General features: G+C 36.6%; 1 protein-coding gene across 1 annotated transcript in view; it reads right to left on the bottom strand.

Annotated features, from left to right (window-relative positions):
- ANO3 (anoctamin 3) overlaps positions 1-13,732 on the bottom strand; it is a 245,710-nt gene that overhangs the window by 115,038 nt on the left and 116,940 nt on the right. The window contains 1 exon segment of the mRNA XM_072421825.1: positions 479-667. Coding sequence (XP_072277926.1) covers positions 479-667 — 189 coding nt within the window.

The following is a 13,732-nucleotide window of genomic DNA, read 5'->3' as shown; positions in this document are numbered from 1 at the left end:
AAAGTCTCTCAGATCTTTATGCTTTCCCATTTTTGCTGTTTCCAGCACATCACCTTCAAGAAGTAACTGTTTACTTACTGAACAACATATCCCATCCCTTCCCAGCGATGTTATTCACTTCACCTGTCAATGGTTGTAATGTTTTGGCTTATTGGTGGTATATATTGCAATGTGTGAACCCTCCTATTTTTTTCTGATCTTTTTATACTTAATAATATGAACATTTCTTAAATAAAAATATTTCAGTTTTGAGCAGACTGACACCTAAAAGAGACACAAAATACTAAAATTACTCCTCTAAACATAATCATATTGAATTGACTGAAGTGTGCTGCTCAATTAAAGGTTATTTTCTCAGTGAATTTTCCATGTATCTACAATGAGCATACATCACTTCACTATTTCTTTTGTACTAGCCACAGGCTGCAAACATGCTCGACCTTGAATGATTGCAGTGAAATCAATAGGACTCTCTCACCTTTCTGTTGTTCCAGATCGACCGCTGAGGATCCCTCACTGACTGGCTGAGCCTGGAGACGATTCTGTACTGATGACTGTTTGTTCAGATGCTGAGGATGGGTTTGACTTTGGGCTAAACATGGCATGCTTCTTCTTGATGGTTTCAGCTGGTGTTCTTTATCTGTTCCACTCTTACTTTTAAACATCCCTAAAAGAACAAAAGCATCTGTTATTTTAACAAGTCTATGTATAGAAGCATTCTCCCTGTAAATATTCATTATCTTAAAATATCATACATCAAAATAAAGTAAACATTTGGCTTCTACAGCTAATCAGCATGGAATGAGCAAAGTAAATTCTGTTCTGTAAATGTGAACTTGAAATGTAACTGCAGCCAGCACTTTGGTTTTAGTTTTTGTCAGATAGGAAAGCTCATCACCTCTGTAGGGTTTTTTTGTGATATGTTCCTACAGAAAAGTTTCCCCCAACTTCCTGGTGACGTAAGGTCTGTGAAAATGTGGAATCGGCTCCTTCAAGAAGTAGTTTCAGCAACTACTATAGATTGCTTTAAGAAAAAGCTGGATGTTTTTCTAGAAGCACAGAATATAACTGGGTATTAAGGCTTTAAAGTAAAAAAAGGGAATGTTGATCCAGGGAACATTCAATTGCCTTATGGAATTAATTTTTTTCCCCTGTTAAAGCTAATTGTACCACGGTTTTTTTATTTGCCTTCCTCTGGACCAACTATGTCTTATAGGGTTTTATATCTGGGATATGTTTATTTCCCTAGTGGTTGAACTTGATGGACCACTGATGTCTTTTTTCAGCCTAACTCACTAAGTCCCTATGTAAAATATATTAATTTATTTAAAATCACATCAAAACATATCAAACAATAAAACAATAACATTTATTCATTTCATCATTAAAAATCACATAAAAAAATGCCATACAATTTCAGATAAATAGATATATTTGTTTGTTTTAGAGTTTTCTACACAGTTCGAGGCATAATCATAATTCAAAAAGAAGTGAAAAGGCTATTACAGTGCTGTTTTTATTAGTTTTTTTCTCATGTCCATATTGCGCCAAACTGCTCACAATGCACTTTGGTTGTGCTGCTAATTTTCCACATTCACTAGGGAATATTTCTGGGGGAACCAAATTACCATGCTTTTGGAGGTATAGAATGCCCAGAGGAAGCCCATGCAAACATTATTACACAGAATTTCTATAGCGCCGGCATATTACGCAGCACTTTAGAAAGTCCATAGTCATGTCACTAGCTCTCTCTTAAAGGGCCACACAATCTAATGACCCTATCATCGTCATATGTCTTGTATACAGTCTAAGTCAATTTTGGGGGAAGCCAATTAACCTAATTGCATGTTTTTGGAGTGTGGGAGGAAACTGGAGTACCCTAGAGAAAATCCATGCAAACACAGGGAGAACCTGCAAACTCCATGCGGATAGTGTCCTGGCAGAGGTTCAAACCTGGGACCCAGTGCTGCAAAGGCCAGAGTGCTAAACTTTGAGCCACTGTGCTACACATATGGAGTACATGCAAACTGTATGAACCTGCAAACTCCATGCAGGTGCTTTCCTAAACAAGATTCAAACCTGGGACCCAATGCTGCAGAGGTGAGTGTGATACCCACTGAGGCATCTGTTCCCCCCACCAGGCATTATTTTAGCCTACTAGCTGGATTTGTTTTTTTTTCAATAAGGTTGAAAACAATGAATGCAGTGACCGAACCTAACCAGAATAACACATAAATATGGCCCAAATTCAGCAGAGGACTGAGAGGCCTGAGGGCCAACCACAACTAGGTGGTCATTGTCTAGTGGAGACAGGTTATTGTAGGCAAAAAAATTGTGCAAAGTATGCCATGGTGTCTTAGTGACTGGTGGGCATGGTGGATACTCTTAAAGGATGTTTATGGTGATGTATCAGGTTTTTTGTGGCTCCATGCATTCAGTGAAATTACACATGTACTGTAGTTACAAAATGCTGACTATATGTTAGTGAGCAAAGCTGCCACTTTGATGAGTAAAAGTATCTCCAGTAGGGATCACCACCAAAACATAAAGAAACATAAGAGAATGAAAAAATAAAACGGTATTTAGAAGTGGTTCACCGAGATTGAACCACTGAGTGTGAAAACATGTTTCAAAACTCAGCAACGCTTTTGGTGAATACTTAATACTTGTAAGGTTAGTTTCAAACTCCTCGCCGGTTATTTTGAAGTAATGATCATAGTTCCATATTCTTAATATTGGCTTCCTGAACCTTATGCACAACCTTAATTTATTCATATTTTTTTTTATTAGTGCTTGCCTAGGGGGCAAATGCCTCTCCTTCCCTCCAGTCTTGCACTAAAGGGTTTCTTTTCATATCTATAGGTCTGATGTGATAGAAAAACTTCACTTGCTTGCTTTGTATTCAGTTTAGATGTACCTGCACAAGGGAAAGCAACACAGCACAAAGCAGGTCAAACGTGGTCTCTGAAATTTTATGTGTACAGCTCGAATAAAGAATTTGGTTGACCTGTAATTGACATGCATTCTAAACACAGGAATACCCACTGGCATGAACCCTAAACAAAAAACATTGCCATGAACCCTAATAGCCATCAAACTAGCGTTTTCAATAAACAGAACATCAATGGCAATCATTGTAATTCCTTGGCATAGGTTTTCTTTAATGATACATAAATGTGGTCAGAGTAGATGAACACCTTAATTCAGGGCAGATTATATAGTAGAGCACACAGAGTACATGACCTTACTGAGAATAATACAGGAGATAGGAGACAGAGAACAGACATGCTGAGTGACAGTAAGGGATCTATGGCCTCTTAAAGGCTGTCAGACCAAATATAAATCAGAGATGAGACTTAGAGAACCTGGATACACTAAATTGTATTTAAACACATTAAGAAGGGTGTCTAAGCATCATCCTAACACAATTCTAAAGTGCGTCATTTTGTTAATTCTGTGAGCATCAATGTAATGTTTCACATACACATGACTGTGATAAAGTGCAGCTGTACAACAAGTGTATGCAAAGGTAAGACTTTTTATCATTCTGGATATATTGTAGATTTAACTTTACTGTCTCCAGGACATAGAATAAAAAGAAATAGAAAAAATAGGAAACCAAACATTTTTAGTTGAAGAAAAAAAAAAAGAGAAAATCTTCTAATAGGGACGTCTGTTCCATTCAAAAACACTGTGACCCCTTTGTTTGTTTTGCATAGTTTCCATCAGAGTTGATTCTGACTTGAATTGGATCTTTTCTGAGTTCAGATTGGAACTTTGAGCAATACGAATTCCAGAAAGACATTACTATACCTTTCATTATTAGGTATGGTAGGTCAATGGATAATGACAGCTGTCATATATACAGAAGCCACAGAAATGTTACAAGGTCATTTATGACACTAAATAGGCCTTTAGTGATCTGGGAAATTCTGCAATCCTCAAGGCCCCCTGTGTCCTAAGGGGTCAAAAACAAATTCTGCAAGCAGCTAAACCAAGACTCATAAAGAATGTGATTAAAGCCCCTTTCAGAGTCTATTACCATGAAATACCTAAATGTGTGATACATTAAGGAAGCCTCTTTGTTTGCAATGTACAGCAACAAACAAAAAACTGAACCTCAAGGAGTTTTTGTTTTCAATAATGTGTAGATAATAACAAGTATATTGGGGGGAGAAGAAAACAACAGATATTGAAAAACAACAGTACATAAACCTGGGGTACAGGGAAAAAGTAAGGAAAATTCAGTGGGGATAAGGAGTGGGTTACCAGGGATTCTGTTTTACATTTACCAAGTTGCAAAAACAGATAGGTTCATTGTAGGAAAGGAATATTGAATCCAAGGCTCCCATATGGACATACATTTATGGTGGGTATCATTTAATGTACTCAGTAGTTTTTCGTTAATACAAATATTATCGACCCCAAGTTTAACCTCGTGAAACAGAAGGGATTGTTTCCTCTAGCTACTGGCTATAATCTGCATAGCTGAGATTAGGATATTTGTGCACAATTTGAATTGGGCATTGGATGGGTTTGGCGGTTTAAAGTGTAATATTGCCAACCAGGGATCTCTGGGCAAATGTGTTTGAAATAGACTATATAAAAATTTAAAAACTCTCCCCCAAAATCAGATGGCAAATGAACATGTCCACCATATGTGCATAACTGAACCCGTGTCCCTGCATCCTCTATAACAGTGACCCAACCCCTCCGATGTTCAATGTTTCTGGCGAGCTGGAACCGAACCTGCATCACAGTGCATGGGATGTGTGTTGTGGTTTATTTATTTGCTCTGCTTGTACATTGATGTACTATTCCAAATTATTAAAATTGCAACACACAGCTTGTTACTGCAACACATATGTGTAAGGAATGTGTTAATGGTTTATAAGAAAAACAATGATTCATTGGCAGAAAAGCATGTATAATCTCAGCCTACACAATGGAATGCATTTACAAAGGGAGCAGAGGCTGTTTAAAGTGTAAATTAGGTGAAATGGTTCATTTTGTTCATAAAATCAAGTGCAAGGAAAAATAAATACCGGTATTTGTGCTTGCATATGATAAGATGTTTGAAGTTAGCACAGCTACACAATATACACTAACCTGCATAAACACTGAATTTTCTCATTGAATTCTGCCCTGATCTAAGTGCCTGGTCCTACTAGAACATTGGGTTAACGTATAGGATTTCATGAAAAACACAGAAACTGAAAATAAGAAACAGATACCCTAATATAATGCACAACACACAAGATATGTATTAATTGATTTTAAATGCACCCCAAAAGCATCCTGTTGCAGCATTTGTGTGTGAGGTTGTCTTCATCGGCCCAGCCAAATGGATGCAACGTTCATGGCAAGGCATCTGCTTTTAGTAATTTCTATAGTGGAAACAAGCCCTTGGTGCTAGATTTTGGTAGAGTGAAAAGGGGGGTAGCATGATCACCAACACATTTTCATAAATTGTAAGGGACAACAACATAAATGTTCTATACAGACTAGCCCTTGGCTTTACTAATAAATCATTCCTATGTCAGCTTATTGTATGTATCATTCATGCTTTGTAATCTCATAAATTGCTATGTTGATGAATCTACAAATTGGATTACATATATATCAGGTTTTTGTCAATAAGCAATTGACATTCCACCCCTGTAGCATGCTTCATGAAAGGCTAACAATGCCTGAAACTAATGATTTCATGTACAGCCTTTTATAGCTAAAAAAAAACTGGGCATACAGAACAATAATTACCTAACAGACTAAATGATAGTAAGGTTTACAAATGCTAAATTGTAAGCAATATTGTTTGACAGTGCTATATAGTACATACCAGGGTGTTATCTGCAAGCCCATGACTTCCATGCATTGGTCATTGTCAACAAATAAACCTTGCACAGTATAATGATGATATAACTATCCATTGGCTAGGTGCTTTCTTATCCACTATAGTATATCCAAACTGATGGATGGTGTTCTGATCAAAATGCTTGGACATGCCCAGTAAAAACTATACTACCTTGCATTTGGCAACATTTCTTCTTTCTATTGGTACTGCAAAGGTTGTCCATAGGGACAGGTTTATTGGTTACTTTTTAAAATGTGTTTGTAATTATTACCACCTATTGGGGCAAGTAGGTGGTTAGCATATTACAAACCAGTACACCATGTGGGTAAGTAAATTATGTCAATCATTTGATATTAGTCCAAATTTGGCAAATATGTCACAGACAACTCTTGGCTTGCCTTATTTTTGCAGGGTTTGTGCAGAAATGAATGGTGGTCCCCTATTGGAAGCCTGGGAGCCATTGTAACCCATGAACATTGGACGCCATTTTATTGAAGTAGGATTTTAATTTTGGGGTAAACCCTTTTTACACAGCAGAGGGTCTGCAAGCTTTTTGTTTCCTTGCATTAGGGGTACCAGCTTGCAAAGTAGTCTTGTTAGTTCCTAATCACCAACATTTTACAAATGACAAAGATTCTAACTTTTTTCTCTTCCATTCACAACTAAAAAACACTTTTGGCTGGAGTTAGTCTTTAACAGAAACATATTTAGTGTCATGAGAACAGCAATATTGGTAAGGGCCGGTTTCCAAATCATAAGCCCCTGTAATGTTATTTGTATACCATGAAATGATTTATTGATCTGTGGTCCAGTTCTCTTATCTTGGCTTTACAGCACTCCTTTAGTAGTGCTATACTATCTGTATTCCCGAAGTCTATGTGCTGATCTCATAAAACCTAACATGATATATAGTAAATGAACCACTTCTCTAATTAAAAACTGTGTAAGCTTGTCCAGCTCACTGATGTAATGAAAACACGATTAGGATGGATTTGTGCTTAAAATTCAATTATCTGAATATGTTATGTAAGTAATGCTGCAATGAATGTTATTCTATCATAAATCATATATAACTGGGGCATAGAGCTGCTGTGTAATACTCTCAGATTATGGGACATAAATCTGGGGGTGGAATTGTGTTTATGGGAGGCATCTGCCAGCATTTGACAGCCAGGCTAGTATGTTAAAGAGCCATTGTGGGATGGTCTCAGTGTCATCAATCCCTTTGTTTTTGGATGGGGATATAGTACTTTTTAAAAGGGGTTCCCTGAGATCTGAAAAATAATACAATGGTTCCTCTATGTCAAAAGGTCAAAAAAGGCTGAGTTGGATGTTGACCTGTCAACTGTGAAATTTGTCCCATGTCGGGCCAAAAACATAAGCTACTTTTTTAACATTTAAAAACATATTTTAGTAACTTTTTTGAAGAATAATATGTGACACCAACCCCTCTTAAAATTATATTAGCCCAGCCAGTGCAATAAGTACACACGTTATGGAGAACACCACAATTCTGACACCAATAAAAATACTAATAAGGGAGTAATTGAAATAATTAATATTAATATTATTTCAATCAGAAGATATCCCAACTACTAAAAAAAAACAAAACAAAATCAACAAAAAATTGTATAAAGTTGTTTTCCAGTTGTTGGTTTTAACTGTTACAAATAAATCAAAAGTTAAACATGGTAAAGAGTTAAACTTGGAAAATGACCCTTGCAATGGGGTCATATTACAAGAGTCAAATGCTCTTTAGCCTAAATGTTCAATGGTTTCCCAAAGCCTCTTTTCCATGTCAATGTCAGTCACATGTTCTGATATCATTATGTAAAATGGAAACCAGAAGTGTCCCTTAGAGAGTGATATTGTTATTGCAGGTTTATATTATTTAAATTATATTTTACAGCAAAATGCAGTTTTGCATTAGTTATAGATAAAAATAACAGCTTGGTCAGCTTGTCTGCAATATAGATAAGAAATGAATGCATATGGTAAATGTTTTTCAGCTACATCAAAATCTTCTTCACAAAATGTTTCCACTGGTTTGAAATAGAGAAATACTCTGTCCTGTACTCGCACATAAAGAATAAAACTTAACAGTCAGTCTTTCTCACTGTTGTTTACGGTACCTAAAGCAGTAACCATCCGCAGAGATCTCCCTTGATGCATTTTGCAGCGACCTTTACCTTATAATAAAGTACCTAGGTTTCCAGAAACATCAGGGGAAAGCGCTACTGATCGTTGTTAGCTTGTGACCACTTCAAACAAGAGTGAGCAAGATTGGCTGTTAAGTTTTATTCTTTTAGTTTAATGTGCAAGTACATAACAGACCAGCCAAAGTCGTAAATAGTACAGTTTAAATTCAATGGAGTATGCATAGTCTTCCAGGCAGCAGGGAAGCTTTTTGATGGTTTCTCCAGTACATATTGAAAATTTCTAATGTGGGTCCTAGAGGCATGCAGCTAAATAGTGGTGGTCAAATTGTTCTGATATGTCTAGACTGGGATGCTGATTGGAGCTGTTCTGTCCAGGGATCAAAACCACGAATGTGAGCAATACAATTTTTTTTTTTTTTTACCATTCCTTGTTTTTTTTTTAACCATAAAAACATACACAATAAAAAATCAAGAGTGTAACATATAAAACAAGATATATAAATCAAAATATAATATAATAATAAAAAAATAACAAGGAGTGACATATAACATTGTATAATGGATGGATCTAGTGAAACAACTAATGCCAATATAAAGTGCATAGTAAATATTACAAATGATGCAAGAGATCCGGAACAAGAGACACAAAGAAAACTCAAAAAGAACATGACAAAGTAACAAATCTTAGGTAATGCATGTTACACTAATAGAGTACATAACCAGCTTCTGGATAGTGGGGCCCAAGGTGTGTTTGTATTCTGGATAGTAAAAAACTTGCTGCCAAAAAACCCTAGTAGTGAGAATTATTTCATGAGCTCCGTGAAGGCTAGAGGTATGGTCTGTAATGTAACGTACTCTTGATACAAGGGACCCACAGATGGGTAGTTTGGTTATTTCCACAACTGAGGAATACATTATCTAGCCACATTACCCAGCTGTGGGAGAACAAAATTGCGATAGGACTTCAAGGGGGTTAAAAAAAAAGGAAAAAGTTCGGGTCAAATGGTGTTGTAAAGTTGCTAAATTTCTGAAGTATCTCATACACCTTCTTCCAAAACGCTTTTATGAGTATACAGGACCAGAACATGTGAAAAAATATGTCTGATTCCCGAGGGCAATCCAAGATCTGATCTGACATTTCTTTACCTGTCTTTTGCAGCTGATCTTGTAGGTGATCCTAAGGACTGAGCTCTTCTGGAACATCTTGTAACTCTTTAATGACCAAGACAAACTGCAGTTGTTTCTTTTTGCATATCAAAGCACAGCTGGCTCCAGAAGTTAATGTCTAGGCTCCATAAAGTTTTTTTTTTTTTGCTTTGTGATTAACTCCTAGGGAGAATTTTAATTTGCCTGATATGTTTAGACAAACATCTGTCCTAATTGTATTTATTAAAATAATGTACCTGTTCAGACCTAAATACAAATCCAAATTAGGAACAAACCTACAGTCCCTATCTCATATGTTACCCGGGGGCTACCTGTATATTAGGTAAGGGCAAAGTCTGGATTTAGTTCAGACCTCAGCTTCAAAGGTCTGATTTATGAGGTCTCTGAAAAACACTGTCATAGCTTAACATTGTAAGTGACTGGCCAGTCTCTATGATTGCTTTAGTATTACTTTTCTCTGCTTAATTTTCAGCACAGGTTGCTGTGTTACCCTATGGTTCCCTATGTGTTCTGAAGTTAAAGCAAAACAAAGCTGAAGCTGCATGTGACAAATGATCAATGACCAGTTTACCTAGCTAAATAACTTTTAAAGGAATACATGGTTTTAATAATATCATCATTATTATTAAAGGCAAGCAAATGATCAAAAATACAATTATTAATATTTTGTATTTATATGTGCCAACATATTACACCTCACTTTACAGAGTCATAAACATAACACTAATTGACCCTCAGAGGAATTCACAATCTAATGTTCCTAACATAGGGGCAATTTAGGGTAAACACCAATTAACCAACCCTGGTTAGTTTTTTTGGAGTTTAGGAAAAAACCTGCACAAATACAGGGAGCAAGCCCTGCAAGGCCAGAGTGTTAGCCACAAAACTGTTTGGCCCACATATAATAGCTTACTTCCTTAAAAGGTAATTTATTTATTTAAAAAAGTTTTAGCAGAACTTTTTGACTCTTTTTCAGGACTGCAAAAAAATACTAAGTCTGATATAATGAAGTATTTAATCATGACTTGCTGACACTAAGCATTTTCTTTCTAAGATAAGTCAGTTTATTCTAAATGATGCAACATCTCAGGATCCTACCATTTATTAAAATAATGAAGTACAATGAGCCGCTGTGACTCATCTTCTATCATAAGATGACATTCGTTCTCTAAAGCGTTTGGAGCATAGCCACATCTACGTTCACACTTTGTATTATTTATATTACTCTGGGCATGCTTACAATTATACAATATTGGCTTAAAAGAGATATATTTCCTCTAAGTATTGACATATAGACTTGGGCAATACCAGCTTGGAGCCTGCAATGTTCTTGTGACAGAATTCTGTGCATCTACAACAGATGGAAAGGTCAGTCACATGACTAAGTAATATGGGCTTCCCTTTCTTGTTCTTCCCTTTTTTCAAGACCTAATAACCTTGTTGAAAACTATTTGTTGAATTTGTTGAAAGTTATTTTTTTTAATTTCAAAAAGATAACAAAAAGACATGGGAATATCTTCTAAATTTTCGAAATACTGAGACAACTTAAAGTAAAACTAAATTTAATTTACCATAAGTTAAAGTTACATAGGTGGTCCATCCTGTTGAACCATTAGGGAAACAGATGTACTGGATGTATCCTGTTTATTTCAGATAGAACCATAATTCTATGCATAGTTGATCCGGAGGAAGGCAAAAAAAACCCTTATAAAACATGGTCCAAATTACTCCAACAGGCAATAAAAAATGATTTCCTGATGCCATGAGGCAATCAGATGTTCCCTGGATCAGGAGTCTTTCTACTGGTAAATACCCCTCAGCTTTTAAACATGCCATAATTCTCCCTATCCTAAGGAAACCCTCACTGGACCCCTCCCTACCCTTCAACTACCGTCCTATCTCCCTTCTCCCATATGTCTCCAAACTTCTTGAACGCCTTGATGTAATTTTTTTAAGCATGGGTAATGTAAATCGTAGTGTCAGATTCCTTTAATTCCCCATACAGCTGAACCCATTCTTGTTTCTTCTTGCACTCAGAAAGCTTAATGTAATAAAATGCAAATATCAAAGTCTGTTCATTCATTAATATAACTAAAGGTAAAGCTTTGTTGTCTAGAAGATGCACAAGGACTGAAGGACTGGCTGGATGATATTTGTTGGAGATGACATCTAAAATTCCAACAATAAGATTATTTTAAAGGTAATTTATCGCTGACTGATTTCTCATAATATTAACCTAATCCTGATAAAGTTGTGTTATAAATGACTGAGATCTTTATTAGGGAATCACTTTATGCGATATTACCAGCCAAGTAGCTGCAGCAGGAGCTGATGGTCCTTTTCTTCTCGAAGATACTCTGAAATCAATTGGGAGAGAATTCACGTCTTACAGGGACAGATTACTACCAAGCTACAGCAAGTACTGCAAGTCCTATAGAATTCTGGAGTTAGTTCAATACAAATCACTTAAAATATACTAAAGGGTCTCCATTAACAATTTACCAAAGGGTGAATCAATAGATATACTGGTGTGGTTTATTCATAGAAAACAAATGTTTCTTTGGAATGCAGCCACAACAGTAATGTGCAATTTATTTTATTTTAGAAAATGGGTCAAAGTAAGTCCAAATACTAGAGCAAACCATTATATAATAACTCTAAAGCTTGTGTTTTATAAATATTTATATATAATGTAATATATAATGTAATATATACATAACATACATAAATATACAGAATATAAAACACCAAGTCTGGCTGTTCTAGATTTTGGAGCATTTACTGTCCAATAGGCTTTTTAACATCCCATAAAAAAATTATATCAACTATTACAGATCGTTGTATTTCATTTATATGATCTACATAGTTCATTAAAACACCAGTTTTGAGCTCTAGTCCAGTGACTTTACTAAAATGATGTAATTATTATATTGCAAGAAACATTTTCTCGGCCTCCTTTCCCCGAAGGAACAGGCTGCACCATTGTGGCTTTGTAGGAATTCACAAGGTTAAAAACTGCAGCAGAGGTGCAGCTGAGCTGTTTAAGACATTTAAAGCTGAACATTAGCTTTCCCAACAGCCTTGCACAGTTGCACAGGCTGATCTATTGCGCTGAATTTTATTACTCTTACTTTCTTGATTTCACCACACACTGTGAACTTCTTCCAAGCTCAATTGGAAACTGCAGCAAGTCAGACAGAGCCTGCCAAATCAGGGCTCTTGTCGGATGAGTATCTAACATATGTACAGCAGCCGTCGAACGTCGTTCATGGATCTGTCCTGGCGGATCCACGAACAACAGTAATGCAAGTAAGGGGGAGACAGCACAGCGGGGTGCCGCTCGCTCGTTCTCCCCTCTCCATAGAGCAGAACGGCACTGTATGTACAGTGCTTATTCATCCATCTTTTAGTCTTTTGCCCTTGAAAAGGATAGTGAAAAATCCATTCCAAAGCCAAAAGTCTAATGTGTGTATGAAGCCTAAGACTCCCTTCAGACTTTGGGTGGAAAACTGCAAGCATTCCTATGCACATAGAAAACTGATGGTAAGTACCCAGAAGTGCCAAACGGCACCACAGCTCTAAGTGTTTGCATATATATTTCTCTTGCATTTGCAGTGACAGTGCATTTGTTACTCCAGAGAAGGTAGGGAAACTGATCATCCAAGTAACAGGTCAGTTCCAGGAACTGTGCCACTACCCCACTGTATGGAAACGCTTGCAAAAGTTGGTTCCCAACCACTATTATACAGCTGAATGGGAATGGTCGGGAGCATGGCTGAACATGCTGTACAACTCTGTAATTTACCGCAAGCCTGTGATGGACCTTACTGTTCCTGGCCTGCCCCAAATTTTAGTTAATTCAAGCACCAAGGCTAATTACCACAACTTCCCATTTTTAGTTAAACAGATTAACCCACATTTCCAAATTTTCCTTTTGCCCTGGCTAACTGAATCTACATCCTGGTAAATCAAATGGTCCCAGAGGCTACAATGCGTATAACACAAGAGCCATAGCCATCCAGAGTCTATAGGTATCTCTACCTGCACTTCAGATTTTTCCATTTTACACTTTAATTGACCCTTATATTCTACAAAATTGTAAATGGCGCATTTACAGCGGAATGGCATTGTTTACTGGAGTCTGGGGACCAATAACCCTTACAAACATACTTGCTAGTAAAATGTTTCTGCTTCACATTTCCATTTTTTTTTCTACAACTGCCTGCTGACTCTTTGTGAATCTAAACGGCATTCACATTTCAAAATGACATAAAACCTAAGATTAAGTGGGGACCATACATCAAAGGAATACTGAAGAAAAATCTGTCATATAGTTATTTTATATGATGGCTTCATCTATTCAGAGTCCTGGAGGGGAGCTGTGAGTTTCCTATGTTTTTTTCTTTAGATCTGTTCATAATAAAAATACAATCTTTGTGTAAGTGTTCAGTGCTGCAGGGGGCATAAGATGAAGGTGGAATTTACATACAACTATAATACTGTTTGCGGTATATCAGGCCAGGCGTCTGAATAACAGAAAAATAAAACATTT

This window comes from Pyxicephalus adspersus, chromosome 9 (assembly GCF_032062135.1).
Source record: "Pyxicephalus adspersus chromosome 9, UCB_Pads_2.0, whole genome shotgun sequence".
Lineage (NCBI taxonomy): Eukaryota > Metazoa > Chordata > Amphibia > Anura > Pyxicephalidae > Pyxicephalus > Pyxicephalus adspersus.
This window is presented reverse-complemented; position numbering and strand designations above follow the sequence as displayed.